Consider the following 24788-nt stretch of genomic DNA (forward strand, 5'->3'; position numbering starts at 1 on the left):
TATATATATATATAGTGCTAATTTTAAAAAATATCATCAACTCCTTAACAATTAAAATTTTAGTTGAAAGGTTAACTTATCAAGTCTGTTCTGCTGTGTATAGAGTAACAACTCACAGTTAAACAAATAATTACTTTAAACATAAAAACATCGCAAGAGATCAACGAAGGCACAATCGTGTTCAGTACAGCTAATTCGTCAAATGAACAGCTAGGTTAATAGAACACTTTTAAAATTCTATCTCACTCTATGTTTTTTGTTGTTTTTTTTTTGAATTACTAGCGGATTAAATATACTTGCATAATCTCCGTAAACATTTGTAAAGAGAAACATCACAACTAACAAAATGGAAGGAAATAAAATGATAGATAAGGAGATTAATATCTGTTATTAAAGTAACTTAGTGTATGATAAATGAATATGTAACACAATGCTTTTTAATATTGACTGTATTGTTAATAGATTCCGATTCTTTGACACCTACAACTTATATTTTTAAAACGAAATCTATAAAGGTTTAGATTATGTTCTAATAACGAAAGAGCAAAAAGAAACGCACTTACAATTTTATGCGCAGAGGTAAATTTTGACAGTGTTTGGCGTTTCGTAGTTAATGTAATGCCGCTAAAAGTTAGTCGCTTTGGTAAGGGTTTTTAACAACCCTTTCTAACGCAAAATATTCACACAGTCAGATTTTAAAGATGTGTTCAGACCGGGAAAGAAATATGTGTGGATAAACTTGGGACACAAGGACAGTTCATATGGCTTGCTATATGTTGTATCCCAACCATCGTAAATTAAGCGTTACGTCTTCTAACAGATAGGAATCCGTGAACACAAAAGTCAGTGGCAAAAGATGTGTTCAGACCAGGAAAGAAATATGTGTGGATAAACTTGGGACACAAGGACAGTTCGTATGGCTTGCTATATGTTGTATCTCAACCATCGTAAATTAAGCGTTACGTCTTCTAACAGATAGGAATCCATGAACACAAAAGTCAGTGGCAAAAGACGTCCACGTGTGCCAGACAACAGTACGCAACATACTCAAGAGGATCTTCCTCTAAAAAGAAAAAAAGTGACGTATTCTTACACTAGATGGCTTAAGGAAAACATACAGGAGGGAAGTGTATGTTTTAGGCATGAATTTGTTATGACGGAGCCTTTTGAAATGGAACTACGCTACAGGTTATTGCAAAGATGGATAGTTATCAGGTAGAATATGGCCCGACGTGGCGACATGGATTGTAATGACGTGGTGCGACTCCAAATGATCTTAATATAACTTACTTAACCTACATATAACCGCTAAGCATGTGTAATATTAAGCTACATTCGAATAAAGCTATCTTGATTGTTGTGTTATTAAATGTTTTACTTGTAACTATCTGGGGATGTTAGGTCATTAACATACTTTACTTATTAGTAAATCTCGGTCTCCATCGTGATGGAAAGCAAGAAATCTTGAATTGATTAAGTGGGTTATATATGTTATCAAAGTTTCTTAGAGTTCTCAGTTTAAAGAAGATAAAGTGTAGCATGTGTCATGAAAACTGGCGATGTTATTCCTACGTTAAAGAACGTTTACTGGTAATTTAGTATCATCATCATGATAGTTAGTAATGTGGTACATTAGCTAGATCGTTATCTTGTTCGTATTTTACTATTTTTGAATGTTATTACTATAGCTCTTTGTGACTTTGGTTTGGAAATAAGTTATTAGGACTGCTATCATGAGAACTAATAAACAGAACCAACTTTATGAGTTTGTACACATGTCACGTGAATCAGAAATCATTACAAGGCAACAAAGACAGTGCACTATGTTGTACAAAATTACGAAACTGCTACAAGCTGGTTCACGATAATGTTTCTTGATCTGACTTAACTGACTGACTGCTTGTGGGCAATTCAATGTCTTTCTGCACATGGAACATGGTAGAGATTTTCTGATACGATTTATCATTTAACAGATTCTATTATGGCACACGCAAGCCTTCCTATTCGACCTACACATAAACGACCACGTGTTTATAATGCAACCGTTTCGACAGCTGATATTAGTAAATTTTCTCGTTTATCAGAATTAAAGAAAAGTCATTTTGTGAAGACTTCCTGTCAGCTTTGGTACAGCATGTAATCTTCTTTACTCGGCCTTTGGTAACTGTAAGATCATTTCAAATGAGTTATAAGTTCGTTAATAGAGAAAATGTGTTACGCCAGAAAGATGTTATTAAAAATAGATAGAGAAAACTACACTCTTCTTGTGGTGTTAAAAATCGTAAAATAATCTATAAGTTTGTTGTTGGAGACCCTGGAATAAACTTTACTTTTGTTGTTAATGACCATGAAACAAATGTTCTGTATATTGTTGAAGAACACTTGTTATGATATCGTTCATTTCACAATAATAGTGCGTCAATTTATAACACGTGTTATGATATCGTTCGTTTCACATTAATAGTACGTCAGTTTATAACACGTGTTATGATATCGTTCTTTTCACATTAATAGTGCGTCAGTTTATAACACCTGTTATGATATCGTTCGTTTCACATTAACAGTACGTCAATTTATAACACGTGTTATGAAATCGTTTGTTTCACAGTAATAATGCGTCAGTTTATAATACCTGTTATGATATCGTTCTTTTCACATTAATAGTGCGTCAGTTTATAACACGTGTTATGATATCGTTCGTTTCACATTAATAGTACGTCAGTTTATAACACGTGTTATGATATCGTTCTTTTCACATTAATAGTGCGTCAGTTTATAACACCTGTTATGATATCGTTTTTTTCACATTAATAATGCGTCAGTTTATACAAAACACATAGGAACTATGTTACCGATACTATTACGCAACATCTTGATGACGCTTACCTTATACGCTTATCGATAATTTTTATTTTAAGTTTTTATTCTGAATACTCGTTTATGTTATTCTTGTTCAACACGTGGAATAATAAGTACGCCCGTTAACAAACCCAGTTATTCACTGGTCATAGGACAAAGTATAAATACGAATAGTTTTGACTGTATTTATCAGTATTTGAATAGCTTAAAATTGCGAATTAATTAATTGCTCATTTATTCCAAGACGAGTAGGTTTCACCATAGTGTCACCATAAACGTTAACCTGTGATTGGCATGACCACGTCATATAACCGCAGGGGATTGAGTTAAATTATCAACGAGATACAAGCTTTTTTTTTGTTGGTTTAATTGTAATATCTTAAATAAATGTTCTTTTGTACGTGTTACACGCATATATCTAATTTAGTATAAAATAATTAAATGACTATTATAAACAAAATACAGTTTTCCCCGTACAACGAATAGTAATATAATGAAATTAAATTACATCTTTCAAATGAAAATATATGTCTACAACCAGGCAATGTTTTGTTCTGTCTTAAAGCACTTTTTTCCTCAGGTACGGGGTATACCATAGAGCTGGTTATTTACGTAAAAATACTACAATCACTCATACAAGAATTTAAGTAAGAATAGTTAAATAAAAAATAAAGTTGCTTGGAATACAAGGGAACAAAGCATAATTCATTAAGTAATCAGTCATAAAAGTACATGGATTTATTGAAGTGAAGTCATGGAGCAACATACAGAAACAATACTGAAAGCGTACTTATAATAAGCAAAAAAAACTCGCTCATAAAATAAGATTTGTATACAGGCATAATCACGTTAAAAAACAGAACTACTCATACATGAAGATTGGTATACAAACATAATCACGTTAAAAAACAGAACTACTCATACATGAAGATTGGTATACAAACATAATCACGTTAAAAAACAGAACTACTCATACATGAAGATTGGCATACAAACATAATCACGTTAAAAAACAGAACTACTCATACATGAAGATTGGTATACAAACATAATCACGTTAAAAAACAGAACTACTCATACATGAAGATTGGTATACAAACATAATCACGTTAAAAAACAGAACTACTCATGCATGAAGATTTGTATACAAACATAATCACGTTAAAACAGAAATACTCATGCATGAAGATTTGTATACAAACATAGTCACGTTAAAAACAAAACTACTCATACATGAAAATTTGTATATAGGAAAAATGACGTAATCAAGTGAGCACTAATACAACTAAATTTATATATAGGAATAATTACGGAAACAAATGAACCACTCATATACCTAGATTTGTATGCAGGTGTAATCACGGAAACAAATGAACCACTCATAGACCTAGATTTGTATGCAGGTGTAATAAAATAAAACAAATGATCTCTGAAACGAGAAAACAATTGTATAGAAGCCAGGAAATGCACTATTACGTTAAAATACATTACGTATATAGGAGGTAATAAAATATACCAGGAGGTCACTGATAAGCCAAGGTACGAAATAGTAGTGAAAAGGGTTACTTAATACACCCTAAAGAATAATCTGGGATAGTTGACTCTTATAACAATATATGTAACCATAGTCAAGTATAGTGCAGTGTATGTTGTACAAGGATGTAGTCAAGTATAGTACAATGTATGTTATACAAGGATGTAGTCAAGTATAGTGCAGTGTATGTTGTACAAGGATGTAGTCAAGTATAGTACAGTGTATGTTATACAAGGATGTAGTCAAGTATAGTGCAGTGTATGTTGTACAAGGATGTAGTCAAGTATAGTGCAGTGTATGTTGTACAAGGATGTAGTCAAGTATAGTGCAGTGTATGTTGTACAAGGATGTAGTCAAGTATAGTACAGTGTATGTTATACAAGGATGTAGTCAAGTATAGTACAGTGTATGTTTACAAGTATGTAGTCAAGTATAGTACAGTGTATGTTATACAAGGATGTAGTCAAGTATAGTACAGTGTATGTTATACAAGGATGTAGTCAAGTATAGTACAGTGTATGTTATACAAGGATGTAGTCAAGTATAGTACAGTGTATGTTATACAAGGATGTAGTCAAGTATAGTACAGTGTATGTTATACAAGGATGTAGTCAAGTATAGTACAGTGTATTTTATACTGTGATGTAGTCACGTATAATACAGTGTATGTTATACAGTGATGTAGTCAAGTATAGTACAGTGTATGTTATACAGTGATGTAGTCAACTATAGGACAGTGTATGTTATAGAGTGATGTAGTCAACTATAGGACGGTGTGTGTTATACAGTGATGTAGTCAAACACAGTACAGTGTATGGTATACAATGATGTAGTCAAACATAGGACAGTGTATTTTATACAATGATGTAGTCAAACATAGGACATTGTATGTTATACAGTGATGTAGTCAAGTATAGGACAATGTCTTTACATGTCCAGTAACACATTGAAATAAGTATGGGAAAAAGCTATTTAGTTAGCTTTGTTTATTGTTGTTATTTATAATACACATGTTTTGTTTTGTTGTTTGTACAAAGCTACACAATAGGCTATCTGTACTTCATTCATCGAAGGTTTCGAATCTTAGTTTTTTGGGTTATAGACATACAGACTCACCATTGAGACACCAGGAGGATTTATATACATATAGCGATATTATGAGGAGAAGGGTTTTAAATCACATATGTTAATTTAGAGAATTCTGATTTTATTTTACCATATATTTAGCACCATGAAAAGCACAGGCTCTCTTTCCTCTAATTGTGGAGTCCTGTCGCAGTACGTTAGTCAATGCGCAGTTCATCTAGCGTGGTGTTTTATTTTCCACTGTATAAGATGTAATTGCAGTGTAAGCTGTAAAAAAGTGTGTTTCTGAAGCATGCTTAGCTTAAAGTAAGGTTGCAATGCCATCTAACATTTGGCTAGCAGATTCCGTTACTTGTGATAAAATTAATTTAGGGTTTAGATATTTCTTCTTCCCAATATCTTCTTAACCTTAAAGCATCTTCATTCATAAAGAATCTTAAATAATGAAAAAAAAACAGTCTTGTTTAACACATCCGCTAAAGTGTTTAGGTGTTTATATGGTAACAAAAGCTTAACATGACGTTGAAAGTAATTTGATTTCCAGACTTCCATCAATAATACTCAGAATCGAATACCAGTTTTTACTAACACACAATTACTCCATCTTTAGAGTCCCTCAAAACTACAGCAGATTAGTAGTAGAAACGTAAAGGACAAAACTAATTAATATCTAGTAAAAAGTTATTAATTATTAATTGCTTTGGTGATCGACAATGATTGATATCAAGTCACTACAACACTACCGTAAGTTCTTAATCTGGTGTCTTTAACACAATCAACGCATTTATGATAAAAATGGGAAGTAAGACAGTTTTATTTGACTGTGTTAATATTAGCTTAAATTCTTGATTGAATGATAAAAATTAGGAAATAAATTATACAGTCATTCAAAACCGTGTACCAATTGTATCATAAATGTGTTAAAAAGAATGCCTACAAGATTAACTTTTCCTCTATGGGACAACTGTAGGGTTGGAAACATACAACTAAACCTAAGTAGGGTTGGAAACACACAAATAAACCTAAGTAGGCCTGGAAACACACAGATAAACCTGAGTAGAGTTGGAAACATACAACTGAATCTAAGTAGGGTTGGAAACACACAACTGAATCTAAGTAGGGTTAGAAACACACAACTAAACCTAAGTAGGGTCGGAAACAGACAACTAAACCTAAGTAGGGTTGGAAACACAAATAAACCTAAGTAGGCCTGGAAACATACAAATAAACCTAAGTAGAGGTGGAAACACACAACTAAACCTAAGTAGGTTTGGAAACACACATCTGAATCTAAGTAGGGTTGGAAACATACAAATAAACCTAAGTAGAGTTTGAAAAACACAACTGAATCTAAGTAGAGTTGGAATCACACAACTGAATCTAAGTAGTGTTGGAAACATAAAACTGAATCTAAATAGGGTTAGAAACACACAACTAAACCTAAGTAGGGTTGGAAACCCACAACTAAACCTAAGTAGGGCTGGAAACACACAACTAAACCTAAGTAGGGTTGGAAACCCACAAGTAAACCTAAGTAGGGTTGGAAACACAAATAAACCTAAGTAGGCCTGGAAACATACAAATAAACCTAAGTAGGGCTGGAAACACACAACTAAACCTAAGTAGGGTTGGAAACACACAACTGAATCTAAGTAGGGTTGGAAACACAAATAAACCTAAGTAGGCCTGGAAACATACAAATAAACGTAAGTAGGATTGGAAACACACAACTAAACCTAAGTAGGGTTGGAAACATATAACTGAATGTAAATGAGATGCAATGATGCGAACCTATCTACTGTTACACTTTAAATATGTAGTACTTTCTGACTTAGATAGTTAGAAACTCACCATGTAACTTAATTGAGGCTTCAACTTCGCCCAAAGAGTTTTTAGCATGACATCTATAAGGTCCAAAATCCTCGTGGTCCACATTTCGTATCCTTAACCTCATTTCAACCTTGTACAGGCCTATTTCAACCGTCATCACATCCCGCTTTGAATCTGAGATAACCAAGGTGTCTTCATTCCTCGTCCAGTAGGTCACCGATGGGGGATAGGATTCTAGATGACATTCCAGAGTAACAGACGTCCCAACACTTGTTCCTAATACTTGTTCGTTTGTCCAGATCATGGGTGAAACTTTGTGTAAGAAGAAATAAAAGAAAATCATACATAGAGGATGTTGGTTAAAGCTTGGATATCTAGAAATATTTTTTAATATATGTTTTAAACAAAACCTAGTAAAACCTTTCAAGTGCATTAGACAATCACGAATTAAGACAAAAGTAGAGCCAAACTTCGTCACTGACGAGTACATACTGTTGAAGTTCTAGAACAATTATATAATGGTGGATGAGTTGTCATGGAACAGGTGTGGAGTAAGAACAATCAGTTTGTTGCTACATCTTATAAAAAAATCAGAGTAGTTAAAAAACACTGTGTGTCATTAGAATCATACACAGCAATTCTTGTATTTACAGACTACAGAAGGTTAATTGATATTTATAAGAATAGTTTGTGTATAAACTATAAAAGTAGCGAGTCCATGCAATGCACAAAGTTTCACCACAGGTGGCACTGTTAACACCTAAGTATGTGATTTACATCTACCTTCCTATCATTCGACAGTACAATGCTCTATGGTAGAGTTAGACCGAGATACGTACGTCACAGCTCTTTCTGATGAAGGATATTCGTATAGCAAAATAAAGGACATCCAAAGGTTAAGTCACAACTATTTCTAAAAGACGACTATTTATAGCATGTTGAATACCATCGACAAGGAGTAGTTTGTTTGTTTGTTGCTAAGCACAAAGATACGCCTTGGGCTACCTGTGCCTTGCTCGTCTCGGGTATCGATTTTTAGTGTTATAAGTTCACGGACTTACGACAAGGGAAGATTGATCTACCTACGTAAGGTTGTAGAGAAATAAGGGAAAATTGATCTACCTATGTAAGGTTGTAGAGAAATTATGCAGTATGCCACAGTACCAATGACTGCCACTGGCAACTTCTATTCACCCAGCAAGTAATTCAAAGACAGTTTACGTATCCAAATTAACTGCACGAGTGTACAAGCTGCTTCCCAAACATGCAAGAAAAAAAATGTGCGAGAAATGATTTGCATATGAGACATACCCGTTGCGCTGGACGAGATCTGGTTGAACGTGAACGATTGCGGCTAGAAGCTACTGACTGGGTTTGATTTGGTTTGTTTTGAATTTCGCGCAAAGCTACACGAAGGCTATCTGCGCTAGCCGTCCCTAATTTAGCAGTGTAACACTAGAGGGAAAGCAGCTAGTCATCACCACCCACCGCCAACTCTTGGACTACTATTTTACCAACGAATAGTGGGATTGACCGTCACATAATAACGCCTTCACGGCTAAAGGGGCGAGCATGTTTGGTGGGACGGGGATTCGAACTCGCGATCCGCAGATTGCGAGTCGAGCACCCTAACCACCTGGCCATGCCGGGCCACTGACTGGGAGATAAAACATTTTCTACTGTGACACAAATTATCTAAACAATATTCTTAAAATTAAATATAAAAAAACTTGTTGATTGGTCAACCAATTATATTTAATTTAGATATTTTCGTCGCCTATGCGGTTTTAACTATATTTGTCTCTTTGTAAACAAAGTTCTTAGTTGAGCTTCATGCAACAGAAAATTCAAACATCATAAGGTGCACAGGAAAACAAAGGTGGTTACTATTGTAACGATATTGGCACTAATTTTACGAGATTAAATTTCCTATAATATATTGTCAGAGCGCCAAGAATGCAAGACTACATCATAATATAGTATTTGGTCACACGCCTAAGTCCACAGCAGGGCTTACACCTTCTATGGAGAACGAATCTACTGTTCATTCCCTCCCTCATTTCATGTGAAGACACCAGATTTTCCATATCACTTCCGTTTATTTGGTTTGCTTAAACGAGATACTACAAGCCGACGTCCGCGTGCAGTGGGGGGTCTTTGGAATGTTTGTCGACATGTGTGGTCTGAGATTGATCTCGACCTTCTTTGGAAAAGTTTGTTAAAATGAAAGTTGCGGTTTCGGGGAATAATGCATGGCTATCACAGTGAACGCGATCGATGTTGAGACAAGGGTATCCGACACATTATAAATATAAACTGTGATTAATCCACCAGCTTTACTGATTATGTAGAAGGTCTTATAAGCTATAGATCTGAAAACGTGCGGATTTCTATTGTTTATTTCCCTTGAACAAGCCGTAGTACAGTCAACCATAACAATAGCCACTGTAGAAGTAGAAATTTTAATATATTTCAGTTTATCAAAATAAAAACACACACACACGTATCAGTTTCACTTTCAAATTTAGAGGTAAGATGAGAATATAAGGCGTATAAAGTTCTTCTGATTTATGGAGAAAATATAATTCTATTTACAATGCTAAACGTTTTTAATACTTGCAGTGTTTTATTAGAGGTGAAACTATTTAGGCACGTGCATAAACGCCAGACTTAAAGAAAAATCTGTTAGTTACCACGACCAACTTTCTAGGATTCTTCCGACGAGAGGTTGAAATACGATAAGTACTAAAATAACGAGTTTTTATGTAGACTGATGAGCTTACTAGTATTATTTTTGTTGGAGAAAGTTAGCTTGCATGGTATCTAAAGATAGGTATGACATTGCAAGAAAGGCTTATCTGTGTATACGACTATATCTGAGAATGTGCGTCAACGTATATTTAACCAAGTTGATCTTAAACCTAAATAATGTGACAATTGTAAGAGAGGTTGAAGCAAGGACCAAATAACAAAAGTAACTAAAATCGAGAGCAGATAACGAAGTTTTCGAGAGATTACTCTATAACAGAGGGATTAGGAAGACCTTTAGATCATCAAAACCTAGTACTTGTGGTTTATTCTTGAATCATTGCTAATACAAGTTCATATGTAACACATAGTACTTGTGGCTTATTCTTGAATAATTGCTAATACAAGTTCACATGTAACACAGAGTACTTGTGGCTTATTCTTGAATAATTGCTAATACAAGTTCACGTGTAACACAGAGTACTTGTGGCTTATTCTTGAATCATTGCTAATACAAGTTCATATGTAACACATAGTACTTGTGGCTTATTCTTGAATAATTGCTAATACAAGTTCACGTGTAACACAGAGTACTTGTGGCTTATTCTTGAATCATTGCCAATACAAGTTCACATGTAACACATAGTACTAGTGGCTTATTCTTGAATCGTTGCTAATACAAGTTCACATGTAACACAGAGTACTTGTGGCTTATTCTTGAATCATTGCTAATACAAGTTCACATGTAACACATAGTACTTGTGGTTTATTCTTGAATCATTGCTAATAAAAGTTCACATGTAACACATTCTAGGCGTTCGAAGAACGTTTGGACTCTAATGGAGACCAGGGAAACCTCCACTATTTTGAAATGCTTCCATGTAGAACTTAACACAGCAGTACAAGATGTTCCTATGTGCTGCGTGTATCTCTGATCAGGATACACATACATAACGCTGCAGATTTTGTGACGGTTCCTCTTCAAGCGTTAACAACAAAAGATCTGAAGTCCCAAAATAAAAGTTCATATTGAGATATGCTGTAACCTATATACACACACCAGTGTACTTCACTGTTGGTGCTCATTAGTGACATAGCCCGAAATCTATCGTAATTTGAAACCCACACAAAGAGAAACAAACATGGAAAACCGTTCAACTAATTTAAGTACTAAAAGCCTTTGCACATTACATTTACTGAGCGAAGCTGTGAATTAAACATCTACAAACACATCGAAACAATATATCACTACACTGCAACAGATAGATATTTTACATTTTTCTTATAATTACCCAAGATCGTTGCTAATTTCGAGATGAAAATACCTACTTTCTATATTATTAATGACAACAAGCAGCGCCAAGGTAAAGTAATACATACCAAGATCTCTTTAAAAAAATAATTGTTTTAAACAAAATGAGCAAAAAACGAAGAACGACTTTACAGATTTGTTTTTTCTGAACATTTCTGTTTCATGACGGAAATTTTAGAATGGTAAACAGATGTTGTTTTTGCTGGGTTCACATTTAACATATCTGTGACAGTTAGAGAAATAAGAATAATAATAAAAGTACATTTGAGTTCATCATAAAAATGAGAGAAACCTACGGTATCTAGCCGTTTATGATGTGGGATAGAAACAATGGTTAAGTTCGTTTATTTCTTTGTTGAGTTTCACGCAAGGCTACTAGAGGGTCGCAGATTGAGAGTTGAGTGCCTCAACGGCTGTAGAATTTTTAGAAATAAAAATTTCTTACGATCCTTTCCTTTAAACCATGACTTGACCTCTAGGTAGTGAACTGTTACACGTGGTTTCTAGGATACGACCATAAGTCAAAATTTTCAACTTCCATCATATAGTTTACTGCTAGGATTGACACCCTGTCGAGTAAACGTAACGTTATTATTCATTTATATGACACTTGTAGATGAAACTGTTTTGTACAATCACTCAGCAAACACTGTGAGTAAAGCAAGTGTAAAATTGATGTAAGTTACAAACGACTAATCGTGTGAGTTGTGCCCAACTTGTCAAACATAAGTGTCAGACACCGTGCGCTGATTGGCTGCCTCAGGAGGACGGAAGAGAGATGATTCTTTGATAGATTGTTTTGGCAGAGTATTCATTATGAAACTTTGTAGAATGGACAGCAACTGTCTGTTGTAGAGACAGAAGTGTAGAGAACGCATTTCGTCATCAGGTCAGTGTGTGTAAGGTGTTGTTGATCTTTGTAGCATTCTGGTGGATTGTGGAGAGTGTGTTATGATTGTATGTTTTATCCCTGTTTTTGATTGGAGGAGAGATTTCCTATAGATTCAACGAATAGTAGCCTCAGGTTACTCAACTATAATCCGGAATCTCTGTTTAGTGAAGGCTTAATTGTGTTAATATATAATGATCCTTTAATTTTCTTGTCTTCCAAAATTTGTCTGTGTCGATGATTCTAGTTTTTTCCAGTATATTTTGTGTCCAGTTGACATGGTGTGTTCTGCAGTGGCTGAATTTTGTGTTTATATAAGCCTTGTACTGTCTTTATGTTCTTTTATTCTTGTCGCGGGTCTTCTTTCTGTTTCTCCAATGTATGTTTCGTTGCAGGAAAACAGAATTTCATAAATGACGTTTTTGTGTTTCTCATTGGTCTGTTACTGTTTGTTTTTTCACCAGAATGGACCTTAATGTCTTGTAAGATTTCCACCACACGTCTATGTTGGATTTCTTGGCTATGCTTGTGAGTTGTTTTTTTTCACTAAATATTTGCAGGTAGTGGAAGTAAATTGTAGTAGTGGTAGTGTTTTTCTGATCGTTTCTTCTGTTGTGGTCATTTTCAGGGAGTTTCTGATGAAGGAGGAAGTGTAGCCATTCTGTTTAAAGCCCTCTACATTCTTTTGGCTTCCATTTTGATGGCTGTCTTATTGCAAATGTTTTCTACTCTCTTGTTTAGGCATTGTATTATGCCACGTTTTATCGAGATTGGATGATAAAACTGGAAGTGTAGGTATCTGTTCGTATGGGTGGGTTTTCTGTATACAGTTGTGGTGATTTTTCTTCTTACTCCTTGTTTGCTGATGGATATGTCAAGAAACGATAGGCTGTTTTGTTCCTCTATTTCCATGGTGAAGTGGACTCTCCTGTCTACAGAATTACGATGTTCTAAGAAGGCTGGTAAGTTTCATGGGGCTAAATAACGAAGGTTTCGTCAACATAACGTCTGCAAAAACTTGGTTTTATAGGTTTGGATGAAAGGGCTCTATCTTCAAAGCCTTCCGTGAAATTTCTGCTAGGATTGGAGAGAGTGGTGATCCCATGGCTAGACCATCTGTTTGTTCATAGAATTCTTTGTTGTATTTGAAATAAGTTGATTGTAGGCAAATAGTCGTTAGTTCCACGATGACGTCTATCTTCATGTCAGTTCTGTGTAGCGGAGAGTTGTCTCCCTTCTTAAAACTGGTAGGATAAAAGCAAAGTTAAAACTGATATTTCATTGAATATATACTCATTTATTATCACGACTGTAGCCGTGATAGAGCTGGAAAGATTTTATCTGAAGGACAGACCATATGTAAATAAAGAATTAGCATGTCAGTTCTGCGTAGCGGAGAGTTGTCTCCCTTCTTAAAACTGGTAGGATAAAAGCAAAGTTAAAACTGATATTTCATTGAATATATACTCATTTATTATCACGACTGTAGCCGTGATAGAGCTGGAAAGATTTTATCTGAAGAACAGACCATATGTAAATAAAGAATTAGCATTCAACTGTTTACTCAATGAATATATAGGTATATATTTGTTTAAGTAACTGTTTTTGAGTGAATGTCTTTCAGATACATATATCATCGTCATTGTGAATAGGTGATACGCTAGCTTCATAACATACCTTGGAAAATTGTAAGCATCAAATACCCTTACCTGTGAAATGTGGCTAGATTTCTAAGAGAGAACTTTACCATAATATTAATAAGTCTGCTGAAAATTCATCGTTATAATCTGGAATTGTTTGGATGCCCTAGGGTTAATCAACTTCCAAAATCTACTCTACCCTGTCCATTTTCTATTAACGATCATTATAATTGTACTGTAAAAAAATAGATGTTATGTTTAAATGGATGTGTAACTAAATAGTTTTCATGTGTCATCATGACACTTAAACAATATCAAGAATTGCTCTGAGCATTATCTAAAGCTACATTTAAACATATTAAAGAAATAATTGCCAGAGCTAAAAATGAATTTATCATGTAATGGTTGGAGATGGCTTGAATGGATAATGAAGAAAAACTTTAATATAAGTTTTTCTTCATTACCCATTCAAGCCGTATCCAACCATTATTAGTCTCAAAGTGGGTTCCTCGTCATCGAATTTGATGGGTAACTTCCCATAACAAACATACAAAAGCAGAAACTTGGATGGTGCATGTCATTATTGAGAGCTGGCTGTCAAATAAGCATCACTTAAACGGAGAAGAAACTTACTAATACATAAAGGAGTTTTTACCATTATTTGCAGCACAAATACTATCCTTATTTAGTGGTTTAGCAGGATGGACTATTGGTAAAGCTGTTGGAATTTTAAAAACATGGAGCACACAAAACGTATTATTCTCGTTCTGAAGAACTAGAACACTCGCTTTATCAACGTATATTTTATGAAAGATCAGTATATAAAGTATTAAACTCTATAGATAATGATATGAATTCTGTCATACAAAATGATATGTTGCCTGTAAATGATAAACTAAAGATGATAAACCAGCTACAGCAATGTCATCAGACCTTCCATTAGCAAGCCATAGAACCCATTAAAACTTACATGGAATTACCAACTCATGAAAAATTTAGAGACCCTCGACAGCATTCCACAGAAATTTAAAAAAAAGCTGAAATAGTATTAATGTGATATGTTCCAGTGGAGATCTAATTGGAGTGATCAAGGGTAGTTAGTGGAGGATTCATCCCAAAAAGTAACATAATCGAACATATTCAACAACATACTACAAAAATGAAAGAATTTTAACCCTACAGGGAGAAAAGGAATTGCAGTACGATTATCAGAGATGAATATTCCTTAAGAAGTTAGTGGAAATGTAGACAAACAGATGTAAAGGAAACATGATACACGTGTTAAAAGACACAATCATATCTTCATATAAAGGCAAAGATTGTCAAACCTTATGGGCCTGACATAAAAAAGATGAAGATACACCTCTGCACCTGTCAAATTGCTACTTCATTCTCTATTTTCTCTAGTTGATGTACACCTGAATAACAAACTCATTTCTTCATCTTCCAGCCTTTATGCATATAAGGTTGACATAGAAAATTTACTGAGTTATAATGGAGAAGATAAGAGAAGTCATTTGACATTGTCCATGTGGATTAAAGATATGGTGAGTAATTTTGACGATTTAGACTATAATAATGGTGAGAACAACGGAATCAAAGACACACAGATACATGTGGTAGTCAAACAGTTAACGTGATCAGCCATCTATATTCAGACATCTTTTTGCAGAACAAATTCTTGTCTAATGGAGTAAGTTTACAAGTAAAGATTCATTTTGTATTATGCCAAAAAATGAATTCAGATTCAAACATTTATTACAACACGATTCTATATACGATAGACAAGTCAAGATCAACCCTTCAGTCGTTCTGTTGCACACTAAAGCATTTCAGAAAGGAACAGCTAAAATTCTTTGAATTATATATTGTGCAAATCGTTTTCAATTCCTCAGGGAAACTTACAAGCATCTATCGATAATGCATTTTTTAAGTCAAGTACCTACACGTCTTGTTGTAGGATGTGTCGATAACGATGCATTTAATGGATTTTCGAAGAAAACCCATACAATTTCAAACATTACAGTATCAATTTCTTGGCAATCACTTTGATGATCGACCGTATGCACGAAGCTATTATTTAGTAGAATGAAAAAAAAAATTGAAGATCTAGGAATTGATAGAGGATATGACGAATACTCGGGAGGATATACATTCGTTGCATCTGATATGACATCCGATTTATCTGCTGGAGATTCATATTTTAACTTGGTGAAACAGGGAAATTTACGAATTGAAATACGTTTTACCAGGGCGTTACCCAACACTCTACATGTTCTAACATATGCAGAATTCCAGTCAATTTTAGAAATTGATTAGTCTAGAAACATCATAACTGATATCTAAGAAGCTTCGAACACTATAGAAATTTATTGGATAGCCACACAAGATTTGTGTATGAGAAAGAGGTTTGGTGGTGTATTTGCCAGTTATCAAGAACATGATCATACAGAAAAACAACTGTACATTTTCAATCTGGATTCAAGTCATAAACATGGTAACCACCGTGTCTGTATTTACATTAGTCGAAATGAGAAAGGAGAATATTTTAATCCATTAGGAGTGTCTCCACATAATCTCAGCATAAGAAAATCATCCAGAAGAACTGTCGAAAGAAAACTTACAACAATAGAATTACTGCAAGGACCATATTCGTCTCTCTCTCTCTGTGGACAATATTATATATATTATGCTTATTATCATTGTCGACATGTGTCGAAACGAAAACTGTTATCTAAAGTTGGATCCCACAAACATGTTAAGGATATTTTTGTTCATTATTTTGTTAATAAAACGTTTTTTTTTTAAATACGTCCTTAATAGATATGTCTTTTTATATAGATCTGGTTTCAAAATCTTTATTGTGAGAAAATAATACTTGTGACGAGAACTATATAGTGTCGTGAACTTTTTATTTTTATGCTAAACCAGTAAAAAAAAATAAAAAAAAAGGTTTACATTTTAGGATCTACACCACCCTCTGGTTGTTCGCTAACGAACTATTTGTGTGCTTATCATACCAATGCGCTCCCTGGTGCCACTTTGTGGAACTATGAAGTAATGGTCTCTGATTCATAGTACAACGACGTCATCGTCTCTACCGCTTCTCCTGAGGCAGCCAATCAGTGAGCGGTGTTTGAAGTACCCCCCCTGCCCCCAACTACTTACCTATGAATAAAGTATAATATTGGAAGCGTTAATAGTATGGACTTTAAACCTCTAAACTAGTGCCTACTCAGAAAACTTCTGGTACTAAGCTGTACTTTGTATCATTAGAAACGGAATTTTAACAAGTGTTCAAATCCTCTTTGATATATATATATTTTCTGGGCAAGTTAGTTACAGTCACATCTTTATTTCCTTTTCCTTTTTTTCTCGCATCCATTGAAATATGAAATTGCTTTTGGAACCGATAACTCTGATATCATGAACCTTGAATGGAAAAGAAATATCATTTTTGTTTATGGAAATTTCTAGAGAAATAATAGCAACGAAGTTGCGAAAATAAAGAAAATAAAATTTTAAAAGAAAAATTTTATAAGTAGCGCAGAAGTATTTTTCACCTACGTGGCTCACCAGGTTTGGTTTGAATTTCGCTCAAAGCTGCACCAAAGCTATCAGCGCTAGACGTCCCTAATTTAACAGTGGAACAATGGTAAGTCAAGTGATTTACAACGTTAAAATCAGGGGTTCGATTCCCTTCGGTGGACACAACAGATAGCCCGATGTGGCTTTGCTATAAGAAAAGCAAACACACACTAGAGGGAAGGCAGTTAGTTAACATCACCCAACTCTTGGGATTGATCGTCACGTTATAATGCCTCCACAGCTGAAATGGTGAGCCTGTTCGGTGACGGGGATTTTAACCCGCGACCATCAGATTGAGAGTTGAACGCCCTAACCTCCAGGTTATGCCAGGCCTCAGCTCGCCAGGAATCAAGACAGATAATTTTTACAAACAGAGAGGTAAGATGAATGGTATGGTTTTTAAAATCTATTCTTTGTGTCGAAATAATTCAGAAGAAGGCTAATCTTATACATAATCATAGACTTCTTATGCCCTTATTAGGTCACGTGACTAGATTAATTTTGAAAAAAAACTAGTTAACTTCTCGAATACATTTACTTTCTTTTTGGAAGCAAAAAAATGTTAAACTAAGGCTTCTGTGGATGGATGTTTATTTTTCATTTTTAAATTGGGGTTTATTTGGAATTGTTTTTTTTAGTTTTATTTAGACATGTTAAAATCAGTGTTTTTAGGGATTTTCATTTTTAATACTGTAATAAGTATAGTAATGTACCGTATATTCTCTGCACACTAATTTGCCTTATGGGAGTAATAACAGATATAATACAAAGTTATTTATGTTAAAGATTTGTAAAATAATGATAAATAATAACACTCATACTCGAGTCCGTATGAAGAAGATTAGATTTCGCGAGAATAGTGACTCGGGAAAGTGGGGACGTAAACTGAATAACCATTTACAATGTTTAATTTCTTTTTTTTTTTTTCTCTTTTTACATTGGGAGCTAAGACCGAAAACCAGAAGCTCTAGTCATAACTCAGTTGAGAGCAAAACGTAATGAAATAAAGTATACCGTAATAATCCATACAGTAGAAACCAGACATAAAACGTTCTTTTGATGGTTGAAATGGGAAATGAAAGAAACTAAACAAACTTTCGCGTGTGTGTTTTATTTTGAAACCTGATTCCCTTTACAGGTTAATTAACTGCAATAAAATAATTGTATGAAAAATATCATAATGTAATTATATTGAATACGTATTTTGGTGTTGTTACCAGTGGTAAAAAAAGACGAACAAACAGTATACAGAAGAATAATTATGATTGCTGTAATTGCGTCAGATCGGCAACATTTGTTCAAGTCGCCGAATTGATGATGCTATCAAGAAGCTCTGGAGAGATAGTAATTGGTTGAAGCTAAGTTTTCAGAATGACGTAATGAGATTCCATAAACATGCAAAGTTTAGTCAAGATTTGGATATTATCTTCGAACGTTTACATCGTTATTTCTGGAATACACCTCCTACGTATACCGAATCTAGAAAATCTCATTTGGAATAAGAATAATTAGGGAATTTGCTTAAACAATTTCTTCCACATATTGGATATTTCCAGGTTCTGGATATGTTGTATTGGATATTTCCAAGTTCTGGATATGTTATATTGATTTTTTTTCCAACGATACCAAAAACAGTTTGGTAAAAGTGTTTTTCATGTCTAACCCTTCATCAACTATACCATAATCTACATGTACTAACATGTTTGAAGCAACATGGTCGTATAAGTTTGTTAAATAAATTCTCTACTAAACAAAATGTCTACTACGTAACCTACATTTTACATGAACCAAAACTAACCATTTTAAATTGTAACCTACATTTTACATGAACCAAAACTAACCATTTTAAATCGTAACTTACATTTTACATGAACCAAAACTAACCATTTTAAATTGTAACTTACATTTTACATGAACCAAGATTCTTTTGCTAACGGAAGGCTGAACTTGATTGGAAGCAATACATAGATAGGCTCCCATGTGTGTCCTCTTGATGTTTCGAATGTCCAACTTGTCTCCAACCACCTTCATAACTATGTGAGAAAAGAGAAAAATATTACCTATTATGTTGACATGTTATAATCATGCTAACTGGAAAGGTAAAGGCTATTACTTATGTTTGCCTTCTCAGATGAAAATATTTGGTTACATTAATAAATTACGTACACATAATCGATCCATCCAAAATCGTTACAATTTCTATTTCATAATTTCGCAAATTAAGTTTAAAATACATTCGTTCCAACAAATTTTACAAAACTATTGATCTCTTTTTTTCAGATATAAAGTAATTATAACAAGCACTATGGGTAGAAAAATGCAGATTTGCTGCATAATATAATATGTATAATGTAACATTATCGTTGAAAACATAGGAAATTACTCAGGGAACAATCGTTAAGTAACATAGAATAATCTTGTAATTTCTCTTATCTATTCAAGGTTAAGCTAGTCCACTGATTTGTTGCATACAGATTTATTATTATAGGTGAATAAAGAAATAGAAGATGCTAGATTAGAAAAAAAAAAGGAACGATAGCAAATAAGTGTTTTCTTTGTGTAAACTGACACCTGTTTTTCAGCGTTAGGCACTAATTTCACCGTTACTTTTTCTTGTGTAACAAAGACGTCATCAACCATGTCGCTATTCGCTCTTGGTTAACGAGAATTTATTGCTGAGTAGAGCTATCGGTCCTATACTACGTCATTACAAACACAACGAAGAAAGGGGAATTTTTAAATAGGTTTTCATGCTTTGAAAGAAGTTTGGTTGCAGAAAAATACAAAAGCTTAATTTACTCGTGTTTCTTCTTATTGTTGTTGAATCACCTTGACGAAGTTACAACTTTCAACAAAGATAATAAGATTAGAGGTTGGTGATATATAAACGTATTCACACATAAATGGATATATTTACTGGGTCCCCAAAACACACACCTGTCATTGATTGACTCATCCCTTTACTGGGTTCCCAAAACACACACCTGTCATTGATTGACTCATCCCTTTACTGGGTTCCCAAAACACACATCTGTTATTGATTGACTGACCCCTTTACTGGGTCCCCAAAACACACATCTGTTATTGATTGACTGACCCCTTTACTGGGTCCCCAAAACACATATCTGTTATTGATTGACGGACTACTTTAATGGGTCCTCAAAACACACACCTCCTATTGATTGAATGACTACTTTAATGGGTTCTCAAAACACACACCTGTTATTGATAGTCTGACCACTTTACTGGGTCCCCAAAACACACACATCTGTTATTGATTGTCTGACCACTTTTCTGGGTCCTCAAAATACACATCTGTTAGTGATTGACTGACTACTTTACTGGGTTCTCAAAACACACACCTGTTATTGATTGACTAACTACTTTAATGGGTCCTCAAAACACACACCTGTTATTGATTGACTAACTACTTTAATGGGTCCTCAAAACACACACCTGTTATTGATTGACTAACTACTTTAATGGGTCCTCAAAACACACACCTGTTATTGATTGTCTAACTACTTTAATGGGTCCTCAAAATACACACCTGTTATTGATTGACTGATCACTTTAATGGGTCCCCAAAACACACATCTGTTATTGATTGACTGACTACTTTACTGGGTCTTCCATACACACATCTTTCTTTCACCTAAGTTTCCAACTTTTGTTTCACCTAAGTTTCCAACTTTCTTTAACCTAAGTTTCCAACTTTCTTTCACCTAAGTTTCCAACTTTTGTTTCACCTAAGTTTCCAACTTTTGTTTCACCTAAGTTTCCAACATTCTTTCACCGAAGTTTCTAACTTTATTTAACCTAAGTTTCTAACTTTCTTTAACCTAAGTTTCCAACTTTCTTGCACCTAAGTTTCCAACTTTTGTTTCACCTAAGTTTCCAACTTTGTTTCACCTAAGTTTTCAACTTTCTTTCATCTAAGTTCCAACTTTTGTTTTACCTAAGTTTCCAACTTTCTTTAACCTAAGTTTCCAACATTTGTTTCACTTAAGTTTCCAAAGCTATGTTTGAATATATTTATATAGTAGTAAGCTTTGACAACAACAAAATTTAGAATCTATTCCAATTATTCTTGCGTAAATTTTTAATCCAGAGGTTCTACCGAAGTTAGTGATACAATTTAATTCAAACTGCTGTTAATGTCGAAGTACAGTCGTTTTGCAATAATGTTGGGTTTATGACATGCTCGTGTGACCTTTGTCACCCACAAGAGTTCAAATTCTTTAACGGAATTAAAAAAAATCGACCATATAAAACGTCCAAAATTAATCTAACTACAAATTCAATAAATTTTCATAAATATGGGGCTAAGTAGTGAAATGTTTTATTGTATAAATTTATAAATATAGAATTGCAACGTTTTAACACGAGTCACGTAGTATACTCTCCTAAACCGCATTCACTATATATCTTCACAAGTTTTTCAAAGACTAAATCGTGTTTTTGTTTATAAGAAATGTGATATTTATCATTTTTAATTAAATTTTATATAATTTAGCAGAGAAAAACAAAGATACTTGTATTTGGGGTCTCGAAAATATAATAATAATATTTATATCAAATCCTATTAGTTTTCGGTGGAAGATGACACGTTATTTAAATCGCATTGGGTAATTGTGTTTTAAGTTTATTTGTGTTTTACTTTCTTTAGATAAACTTGTTAAAAAATTGGTATTTTTTGTGTTTTAATAAGTTTTACTTGCACTCTATTTTTATGTTATAGAAGACCTTATTAAGTAATATTTGGTCGAATTGATATATGATTTTCTCCTGTTTTTATTACGAATATAATCTACCTATAATCTCTTTTCATGTCGAATTCTATGTAGCTAATTTTGATGTCAGTGCTTGTAAATTGTCTTAATTATGAAACATAGTTATGAAAGTTGATGAAAAATAAAAATCATCATTACAGTTAAATGATTAACTAAAAGTTAATTTGCTGCGCTGCTTTCAGGTAAAACTGATTCCATTCTGAGCACAAGATAGGTCCTCTTAATAACGGGAGATTTCACAATATATCTACTGTTAAACAATTATACATTCTCTGACTACTGAATTACTGTTAATTAAAGATTGAACACAGACGTACAATCACAATAAATATTTTTTATTTAAGACAAACACAGTTAGAATCTATAACGCACGTGCTACAAAAAAAAGTTATCTTTAGCGATGAGCTGGTTTTAACTAGGTGATGACAAGTTTCAAACTTTTTCATCAAGATCGGGTTCCATACTAATTAATTATTACGGTAGCTGATTAAATCATAACCCCCAGGGGTTACCTGATCACAATGAGAAAAATACATGTCTAAATTCACAAACCTTAGGTGACCATATAGCTTTCTTTCCTATTAGAAGGCAAAAAGTGCTATTCTAGGGGTATGATATTTTACAATGGGTCGCTAAAGTGAAAGGAATTTAACGATATTCTTGACCAAAGCAACACAAAATAAGAAATTTTGAAAACTTCTATGTATAATACAGTGAGGTAGAAAATATATAGTAAGCTTATACACTACATTACTCCCAAAAATACTCGAGTTGTTTAGAATATATGCGATAAAATATTTACTTGAATTTTAATTTGGACAATTTCCTGTGCTGAAAACGTAAGATCACTAATAATATAATTGAAAACGGCTTGAAACATCAGCAGTAGCTAAAAGTGTAATTTTCGACAAGTTAATTTTCATCATCAGGTAAAGCAAGAATTACCACGATAAATCACATATAAATAATTCATGGAAAGGAGGATCCACGTTTCACTAACCAGTAGTGTCAAATTTTAGCCAATGCTAGAGCACAGAGAATCCAGAGAGGATTGAGTGCAATATGTAAAAAAATCATTTGTATCCTCACAGCGTCGATGAAGACAATGCCACAACAACTGATCATGCTCTATATAATAGACTTGTACCTTCACAATAGTCTTGCAGTGTAGTTTCCGTTGCAAAAAAGCTCTGTCATAAGGCAGTCATTGTCATAGTATATTAAATTTTCGTGTATTCTATCCATAATCCAAATTTTGTAAAAGGGCAATGGTTTCCAAGCTACTGTTTCAACAATCAATTAACAATATATAGCTGATGTGCCTGAAAACGTTTCTGGCATGTCTTCGTATGGAATATCAGGAGTGTTCGTTTCTTTCTCCAGCTACTTAAGGGTGGCGACACTTGAACGTGTGAAAGGGTATGATAGACAGCCTCAACTTAGTAAAGCAATACCTTGTTGGCCTCGTTTTAAGATATAAATCCTTATTGATAATTTTGGTATTGTTGCCTTTGGCACGTTAACATCTTTAAACACTAATCTTTGTGTTGGTTGATTCTTTCCTATTAGAAAACACTGCCCTTTGTTTACCACGATTGAGGCACGGCTTGTTACTGGTCTCTTACATAATGGTCCTAGTTCCTCCAGCTGATTCATGTTTTGTTTTTTTTTCAATATCGTTAAGTACAAAATATAAATCCTCTATCTGAATAGATCATTATGATTCGAGTGAATCAATACCTTACTTCGGAAAGGGCTGTTACATACCCTTCACACAAGCGATGCTTTTTCAATTACATTACACTACCTAAAAACCACCAAGCAATGTAAGAATATAGTTCTGATACATTCCGTACCACGGCAGTCTTATATCGACTGTGGTTATGGTGTGACTTTTTGATGTGAATATTCAAATTTGTTTTAATATAACATCCTGAACAATGTATTAAACGAGTATTCTACTAATTTTATATATAACAATCTAGGCATTATCTGTATCAAATTATCAAATCGTTTGTGTGTTTTAGCGTATTTAATTCTACACCAAGAACTAACTTGAACCTAACATTAGTGTCAATATTGTAAAAGTTATTCAAATTCTTACAAATTATTTCTGTGCAATAAGATATCATTCGGATATAGGATAAGGAACAAAATGTAGAAAGTTAAGAAAAAAATGTGTTCATTAAATACGAAAGTTTTTTAGAGCAGTTCATTAACGTGTTGTTAGGAGAATAAATCAACACCCAATGAACATTAACATAAGTGGGTTCTTCGTAACATATTTCTTAACGTTTACCTTCTCAGTACCACAACAAGAACATAACAATCCCCATTTACGAACACAGCACAACGAATCAACATCCAATTAACTTCAGCAACTTTAAAATATTATAGAATGAGAACAACATTAATAGAAAAAAAATAAAAGAAGCATTAATTATTCGTGAACTACAACATAATTTAAATCATAACACAGGTGTCACCCTATATCTATATACTACTAAAG

At 33.8% G+C, this 24788-nt stretch overlaps 1 protein-coding gene across 2 annotated transcripts in view; it reads right to left on the reverse strand.

Annotated features, from left to right (window-relative positions):
* The window catches only part of LOC111087838 (lachesin-like), a 74833-nt gene that overhangs the window by 38215 nt on the left and 11830 nt on the right, over positions 1-24788 (reverse strand). For both annotated transcript variants that reach the window (XM_022395932.1, XM_022395933.1), the window contains exons 3-4: positions 19391-19519; positions 7331-7621 (exon numbers count right to left, since the gene is read on the reverse strand). In XM_022395932.1, coding sequence (XP_022251640.1) covers positions 7331-7621; positions 19391-19519 — 420 coding nt within the window. The remainder of the gene's footprint in view (positions 1-7330; positions 7622-19390; positions 19520-24788) is intronic.

This window comes from Limulus polyphemus, unplaced genomic scaffold (genome assembly GCF_000517525.1).
Source record: "Limulus polyphemus unplaced genomic scaffold, Limulus_polyphemus-2.1.2 Scaffold2728, whole genome shotgun sequence".
In the NCBI taxonomy this organism is placed as follows: Eukaryota; Metazoa; Arthropoda; class Merostomata; order Xiphosura; family Limulidae; genus Limulus; species Limulus polyphemus.